The sequence below is a fragment of the Galeopterus variegatus genome, unplaced genomic scaffold (genome assembly GCF_000696425.1).
Source record: "Galeopterus variegatus unplaced genomic scaffold, G_variegatus-3.0.2 Scaffold6015, whole genome shotgun sequence".
Taxonomy (NCBI): Eukaryota; Metazoa; Chordata; class Mammalia; order Dermoptera; family Cynocephalidae; genus Galeopterus; species Galeopterus variegatus.
In genome coordinates this window covers 131,284-140,453 of record NW_007732126.1, presented here as the reverse complement: position 1 = coordinate 140,453, position 9,170 = coordinate 131,284, and the positions used below count along the sequence as shown (strand labels likewise).

At 35.9% G+C, this 9,170-nt stretch overlaps 1 protein-coding gene across 1 annotated transcript in view; it reads left to right on the top strand.

The window, feature by feature from the left end:
• Nucleotides 1-8,157: 8,157 nt before the first annotated feature.
• The window catches only part of LOC103605719 (transcription initiation factor TFIID subunit 3-like), a gene marked incomplete at its 3' end in the record, with an annotated part of 17,247 nt that continues 16,234 nt past the window's right edge, over nt 8,158-9,170 (top strand). The window contains exon 1 of the mRNA XM_008590346.1: nt 8,158-8,289. Coding sequence (XP_008588568.1) covers nt 8,158-8,289 — 132 coding nt within the window. The remainder of the gene's footprint in view (nt 8,290-9,170) is intronic.

Sequence of the window (9,170 nt, the reverse complement as noted above, 5' to 3'; positions counted from 1 at the left end):
CTATATGCATGAAGACACAAATAACAAAAATCAGAAATGAAAAAAGAGACACTACAACTGACACCACTGAAGTACAAAGAATCATTACAGACTATTATAATCCTATATGCATGAAGACACAAATAACAAAAATCAGAAATGAAAAAAGAGACACTACAACTGATACCACTGAAGTACAAAGAATCCTTACAGACTATTATAAACAACTATACACCAACAAATTTGAAAACCTGGAGGAAATGGACAAATTTCCGGACACATACAAACTACCAAGACTGAGCCAAGAAGACATAGAAAACCTGAACAGACCAATAACAATCAAAGAAATTGAAGCTGTAATCAGAAATCTCCCAACAAAGAAAACCCCGGACCGAACGGCTTTATTGCTGTATTCTACTAGACATTTAAAGAGGAATTAATACCAATTCTCTTCAGACATTCCAAAAAATTGAAACAGATGTCATTCTCCCAAACTCATTCTGTGAGGCAAACATCACCCTGATACCAAAAGCAGACAAAGATGCAACAGAAAAAGAAAACTATAGACCAGTATCTTTGATAAGTATAGATGCAAAAATCCTCAATAAAATATTAGCAAAAAGAAAACAGCAATACAGCCAAAAAATTATACACCATGATTGAGTGGGATTCATCCCAGGGATGTAAGGACGGCTCAATATATGCAGATCAATAAATGAAATAGACCACATCAACAAAATCAAAGACAAAAACCATATGATTATTTCAATAGATGCTGAAAAAGCACTAGAAAAAGTTCAACATCACCTCATGATAAAGACTCTCAACAAACTAGGCACAGAAGGAAAGTATCTCAACACAATTTAAGCCATATATGACAAACCTACTACCTATATCATCCTGAAGGGGGAATAGTTGAAAGCTTTTCCCTTAAGAATGGGAACAAGACAAGGATGCCCACTTGTATTCCTATTCAACATAGTGCTAGAAGTACTAGCCAGAGCATACAGGGAAGAGAAAGAAATAAAGGACATCCAGATTGGAAAAAACAAAGTCAAATAGTCTCTGTTTGCAGATGACATGATCATATATATGGAAAAGCTTAAAGTTTCTACAAAAAACTCTTACAGTTGATAAATGATTTCAGCAAAGTTGAAGCACACGACATTAACACGCAAAAACCAATAACATTATTACATTCCAACAATGAACCAGCAGAAAAAGAAATCAAGAAAGCTAGCCCATTTACAATAGTCAACAAAAGAATAAAATACCTAGGAATAAAGTTAACCAAGGATGTAAAAGATCTTTGTGATGAGAACCACAAATCACTGTTGAGAGAAATTAAAGAGGACACAAGAAAATGGAAAGATATTCCATACTCTTTGATTGGAAAAATTAACATTGTGAAAATGTCCATATGACCCAAAGTGATCTATAGATTCAATACAATTCCCACCAAAATACCAATGACATTCTTCACAGAAATGGAGAAAACAATCCTAACATTCATATGGAACAAATAAAGACCCTGAATAGCAAAACCAATCCTGAGCAAAAAATAAATAAATAAATAATAAAAAAAAATAAAGCCAGAGGCATAATACCACCTGACATCAAATTATACTACAAAGCTGTGCTAACCAAAACAGTATAGTACTGGTATAAAAACAAATATATGGACCAATGGAACAGAATAGAGAACCGGGAAATCAGCTCATATACCTACAGCCATCTGATCTTCAACAAAGGCACTAAGAACATACACTAAGGAAAAGACTGCCTCTTCAACAAATGGTGCTGAGGAAATTGGACATCCACATTTAGAGGAATGAAACTATACCAGTACTTCTCACTGTATACCAAAATCAACTCAAAAATAGATTAAAGAATTAAGTATACATCCTGAAACTATAAAACTCCTAAAAGAAAACATAGAGCAAACACTTCAGGGAGTATGACTAGGCACAAACTTTATGAATATGACCCCACAAGCACAGGCAACAAAAGGAAAGATAAACAAATGAGGTTATATCAAACTAAAAAGCTTCTGCACAGCAAAGGAAACACCAAGATGAAAGACAACCAACAGAGTTGGAGCAAATATTTGCAAAATATGCATCTGACAAAGGATTAATATCCAGAATATACAAGTAACTCAAACAACTTAACAATAGAAATAACAAGTAACCCAATTAAAAAATGGGCAAAGGAGCTGAACAGGCATTTCTCAAAGGAAGATATAAGAATGCCCAACACACATGAAAAAATGTTCAACATCACTCAGCATATGGGAAATGCAAGTCAAAACCACATTGAGATATCATCTCACTCCAGTTAAAATGGCTATTGCCAAAAAGACTTAGAACAGCATATTCTGACAAGGATATGGAGAAAAGGGAACCCTCCTACACTGTTGGTGGGACTGTAAATTGGTACAGCCATTATCAAAAATGGTATGGAGGTTTTTCAAACAACTACCGATAGAGCTGCCTTATGACCCAGTTATCCCATTGCTGGTATATACCCAAAGGAATGGAAATCATTATATCAAAGAGACACCCGTACTCACATGTTTATTGCAGCTCTATTTACAATAGCCAAGAGTGGGATCCTACTGAAATGCCTATCATCAGATGAGTGGATACGAAGAATGTGGTATATTTACCCAATGAAATACTATCCTGCTATAAAAATGAATGAAATACTACCATTTGCAGCAACGAGGATGAACTTAGAGAACATTATGTTAAGTGAAATAAACCAGGCACAGAAAGATAAATACCATGTTCTCACTTATATATGGGAACTAATAAAAAGAAAGGAAGAAACAAACAAACAAAAAAAGATACAACAATCACAGTAATTCATTGAAATTTTAAGAGAAGAAAACAGAACTGAGGATGTCAGGGGTGTAAAGGGATATGGAGAAAAGGGAACCCTCCTACACTGTTGGTGGGACTGTAAATTGGTACAGCCATTGTCGAAAATGGTATGGAGGTTTTTCAAACAACTACCGATAGAGCTGCCTTATGACCCAGTTATCCCATTGCTGGTATATACCCAAAGGAATGGAAATCATTATATCAAAGAGACACCCGTACTCACATGTTTATTGCAGCTCTATTTACAATAGCCAAGAGTGGGATCCTACTGAAATGCCTATCATCAGATGAGTGGATACGAAGAATGTGGTATATTTACCCAATGAAATACTATCCTGCTATAAAAATGAATGAAATACTACCATTTGCAGCAACGAAGATGAACTTAGAGAACATTATGTTAAGTGAAATAAACCAGGCACAGAAAGATAAATACCATGTTCTCACTTATATATGGGAACTAATAAAAAGAAAGGAAGAAACAAACAAACAAAAAAAGATACAACAATCACAGTAATTCATTGAAATTTTAAGAGAAGAAAACAGAACTGAGGATGTCAGGGGTGTAAAGGGGAAATGAGATGAGGAAAGGGCCACAGAAATGGATTGTATTGTATAATGATAAATTTTTTAAAATTAATTAATTTAAAAAATAAAAATAAAATGGAAATAATAATAAAAATATTGGGGAAATGAGATGAGGAAAGGGCCACAGAAATGGATTGTATTGTATAATGATAAATTTTTTTAAAATTAATTAATTTAAAAATAAAAATAAAATTGAAATAATAAAAATATAAATATTTACATATTCCGGAGATTAGGGCTTGGTATATCAGCAGAACATTTTTTTCAGTCTACCCCTATATACATTGTGTTCTTTATTTTTATTTACATCATCCGTCACAAAATATTCCTAGCTCCCAACTCAGCCTTCCTCTCTTAGCTCCCAACTCACACCCATCCTGACTGGTTTTTATATAACTCTATGACCATGACCACCTTGTGTGCTCTTAATGCTGACAAGTAATCAACTGTATGAACAGAGTCCCCTCAGTCTCCTACTATTGTTTCGTACCTCTTTCTCCTCCCCCTTCAAACCCAAAAGATCTCCACCATCATGCTCATTCTCAGTCAATAACTTTCCTTTCACTCAGAAAATAAAAGATATCAGAAAAGGACTCCTACAAATAGATATCGTGATGTCTACCCACAAGCAGTATCTATACTCACACATACTGTCTTCCCTTCTTGTTACCAAAAATCTTGTATCCATGGTCCTATCTAAATTCAATCCCTCCACTTTGTGCTATATGTCCCAACATCTTTCAAATTACTCAAAAAGTTTGTTCTCACAGTTCTCTACTCTCTCTTTTCATCATCAGTTTTTCTTTTTCTACTGCATCATCCATCATCACGCAGACATACTGTTACTTCTCCCACCTGAAACAAACAAACATTCTCTTTTCCCCTACTTCCCCGACAGCTGCAGTTTGACTTCCTAAGTCGACATTTCAGAATAATTATTCTAAAGAGTTGCCTAGTTTTATTGTCTCCAAATTCTTTCGTCTTTTAAATCCACTTCAGTCAAGTACTCAACCCTGCCACTCACCACGCCAGCACTACTCTCATTTATGTCACAAGTGTGCCTCATATTGTTAAATTTAGGAGTAACTTCTCAATCCTCTTCTTACTGTCTTACTTGTAATCTGATGTGTCCTGAAGAGTTCTGGTTTACAGTTTTTCTGCTATCATCAATAATGTCTAATTTCATTCTCAAACATCTTGATTTGGATGTTAATTGTATAGTTACCCTAAATGTTAGCAGCATTATACAGAGCTGATGGAGCTTTTCATCCTCCAAATAATTTCTTCATGTGACTTTCACTCTTCTGGTTTTTCAACTTTCTTCCTGGCCACTCCTTCTCGGTCTCATTTACTGTTCCCTCCTCTTCTCTACAACCTCCTAATGGAGGAGTCTTGGGCTCAGTACTTGAATTTTTTCTCTTCTGGTAGGTAACCACTGTTGTAATATTTAATGCAATTGTACTGAAAATGAAATGATAAAGTACTTTATCATTGAATGAGAACAAAGATCTATGTATTAACCCCACTGTAACAGTGTTGAGGGTGGAAAATCCAATTATGTATATTAAAAGGCAGGGCCTTTAAGAGGTGATTAGATTCTGAGTACTGTGGCCTTATGACTGGATTGATTCATTCACTAAATAATGGGTGTGGTTCTGATGGCTTTAAAAGGAGAGCAAGAGCAAGTCAGGAGCTTAGCTCTCGCTCTTGCTTGAGACATTTGCCATGTGACAGCCTGTGTTGTTGTGAAGAGTCACCACCCACCAACAAGGCCCTCACCAGATATGGCCCCTGGACTTTAGACTTCCCAGCCTCCCAATCGTAAGCAATAAATTTTGTTTCTTTCTATATTACCCTGTTTTAGGTATTCTGTTATAAGCAACAGAAACAGACGAATATAAAAGCAAAGACAGAGTTTAAAAATAGATCAATGGCTTTTCCTGTTTTCCTTCTTGGCCCATCTTTTCATCATGACTCACAAAAATTAAATATTTTGACATTATTTTGTTAAAGGAAAAGATACTCCATATTGATCAAATGGAAATATAAGATTTAGCCTTAACTTGACCAATCTTCCAAGAGTGTAATTACTGATACTGAATTCCACTTCAAGTTTCTTCTATGTAATAATAGATAAGCAAAAAGCTTAAAGGAAAAAAAAAAGAATTGCATATCTATGTGCAAAATTCATATGGATGCTTGGAATATTATGTGCAATCTGTCATTTCATTCTCTCTACTCAGAGCCTTTCATGTAATGAAAAGAAAACTGGTAAAGCATTGATTGCTCCAATTCTAAAGCAACTGCTTTTTTTCTTTTGTTTATTTTGTTGGTGAAAGGGTAAGGAAGACTTTAAGAGAGAGGCATGTTGGAAAGCAATCATTGAATATAAATGTAAATTACAACATTCCCACAAATTGTAACATATCATTATCTTGCCCATCCTTTAAAGACCACATTACCTTTATTATCATTTTTTTTAACAAAAGGTAAGTTACAGGTTAAATGAGTCCATTCCTAAGAAAATATATTTTATACTTTTAGATTGCAAATCATCTACCAAATATTAGTTTATCTATTACAAATACATTCCAGGTATGTTTGAGAATTAGTTCTTTCTTTGTACTGTTGCCAAAATTTCGATTTGTAGATCATGATATCACTAACACCTAAAACTGTATGGCACATATCGAGTAAGAATATGACTAGAATGAACAGAAGCAAAATAAACCAATTACAAAGGCAGTCCTGAGCTCCATTTACATTTGAAAAATTAAATCCTTTACTAGCACACTTCTGAAATCACTGAGTGACCTTGTGGAGCTAAAGCTTTCAAAGAAGAAAATGAATAAAAAGACAGGCAAAGAGGAAACATAAAAGCAAATGAATGAGAAAATTTCCAGGGAAGCAATAGAGACAGTAAAAGCCAAGAACAAAATGTGCTTTTAAAAGACATCTTGAGATTATGATTAAGAAGTTATCTATAAATAAAAAATGAGTTTTCAAAAGATGGAAAAATATTAAATATCTGATTTATTTTTTCACATTCCAAATGTGTCTGGTGCTGTAAAGGCAAAGGTTATAATCAAAAGCAGAAAATTTCAGATCTGAGAAGAAACTTAACAATTAACTAGTTTAGACTCTTTTGACAAAGGAGTAATGCAATTATTTAATACTGAAATTACTTGCATAAGCTGTGGAAAGTGTTGTTTATCAGTTCTTTAAGAGTTTCTCTCCATGACTTCCCTTCTCCTAACTTCCAATGCTGTCCCCCATTCACAGCAATGCCACATTCCCCTGAACATAGCTATGGTCCAAAGATGATCCATGGATGACCAATAAGATTTCTTTCTTGAGCTTTTACTCGGGACATTGAAAGAAGAAATCCCTTTCCTATTGGGTTTCAATCTTCAAAAAAAAGTTACCTGGAGCTCTCAGCATCCCAAAGTCTCCAATCACAGGAGAAAACTGACCTGCAGTAAAAAGACACATGTTAACACAGTTTTAAAAATATATTTCTTTTTAGCCCTTGAGTTCTTTTATACTTAAAGTCAGGTCCAATTGTGGACTTTCAAGTACAAAAGTCCATTATTTCCCTTTTGATTTGTACAACGTTGGTTTGAGTTTCCATCACTTGTAATCAAAAGCATTCTGCCTAATATGTGTGTCTATGTTCTTATATGTGACCCTCAGACAGCATTTTCATAGCTACTGTAGAGGATGATAAATAACTTTCTTTCCCATTACTTGGTTCATGGTTGAGGATACTATAGCAAAAGACATATTAACAAGAGAAAGGCATATAAATTTATTTAATATGTTTTAAGTAACATGGAAACTTTCCAAAATGGAGTCCCAAAGAAACAAGTAAACATGTATATGGTTAGGTTTCAAAATCAGTAAAATCTAATGGCAATAAACTGGGGGGAACTTAGTAAGGCCCACTTATTTGGGTTCTTTTCTGTATCCTAGTATCTTTAGAGATAAAGATGTTCCTTTCTTCCAGGTATAAGGAGAATACCTCTCAGATGTGTGTCATAAGACCTGCTTCAGGAGAGAAAGAAGGGAAGGTGAAAATGACCTTCTTCACTCTGCTGTTTTCTCAAATTCCAAGGTACCATATTTTGGGGTAGTATGTCCTGAATCTCATCACTACAAATATAATTTCTTTGTCATCTTTCTTATGACTTGTTATATAATGACATTAATCTATCCCAGGCTAAATGTGTGTCCATATAAACGTATTCAGAGCCAGTCTCAGAACTTAGGTCTCCTAAGGCCATTATCATTTCCTTACAGAGGAATTGGTTAAGTATCCTTCATAGTCAACCTCAAGAGCTTCCACTGATCAAAGAATCAAAATTCTAGCTATGTACCAGGTTTGTGGGAATATATAAGTTATGTATGCTTTCTTCGTTAATCTTCTCAACAATTTAATTATATAAATTAATAATCTCCATTTTAAAGGTAGAATAACAGGATTAAATAAGTGAAAGAATTAAAATTTAAACCTGAAAATGGGGTAGTAGTTTTCTAGTACTCATTCTTTCACAGAAATGTTCATTTAAACAAGCACCATGTATGAAAATACCTTCACAAGAGCTAAGAAATCCAGGTGAGAAATTACAGCACCTGTGTTTAGCACAGAAATAAGAAAAAAATGCATTGAAGAGAGTAGGAAGGATGGGTAAACATTACACACATCATGCCTCCCACAAGCCTGGTAGCACATTATGAGAGACAGATACCCTCTGCAAGGGGGAAGGAGAGTGAAATCAGCATACAACTTTGCCATGGGCCCCAGCACAAGGCCCATCCCGGTGAAATCTGCCTGCAGGTAAGGACTCCATGGCCACAGGTACAGGCCAGCACCCACAGACCCAGGCTCCAGGTCTGCCCCATGCTAAAGGGCAACCACAGCACCAGGCCAGCCCCTAAGCCCTAGACACTATGCCAGTCTCAGTAAACCCCAGCTCCAGGCCAGCCTCTGTAACCCAATGTACCAAGCCAGCACCTCTGGACCCAGGTTCCAGGTCCACTCCAGTAAACCCTGATGCTGGGCTTGCCCCCAGTGACCCAGGCACTAGGGCTGTTCCATGTTAGTCCTTCCTTAGTAGACAGTATCAGTTGTAGTGTCTCTTTTTTCATTTCAGCATGGACCCAGAACCTTGCCCATCCCAGTGCAAAGCTGGCTCTCATAAACCTAAGCTCACAGCCAGCCCCAGGGCCAAGCTGGTCCCCACATACATGCTCCAGGGCTGCTGCCATGTATCCAGACTCCAGATTCACTCACATGTTGATCCAAACACAAAACCAGCCTGCCTGATGACTCCATCCAAAGACCTTGCCAGACAGCCCACTCAGAATTTAATGCTGAACTGTCCAGTGAAGGGTTTTCCCTGCTGAAGCCAGTCTATAAATGCTTGAATAGGTGTCAGCTTCTTTAAAAGTGAAAATACCAAGCATGGCCACAAGGATCATGAATAATCAGGGAAACATGGCACTATCAAAGAACAAAATAAAACATTAGTAACTGACTCTAAAGAAATAAAAATCTATGAACTGCCTGAGGAAGAAATCAAAATAATCATCTAACAGAAGCTCAGTGTGCTTCAAGAAAGTATGTATTGACTACTAAACAAAATTGGCAAACCAATACACAAATAAAATGAGAAGTTCAACAAAGACATAGTAACCTTACACACACACACACACACA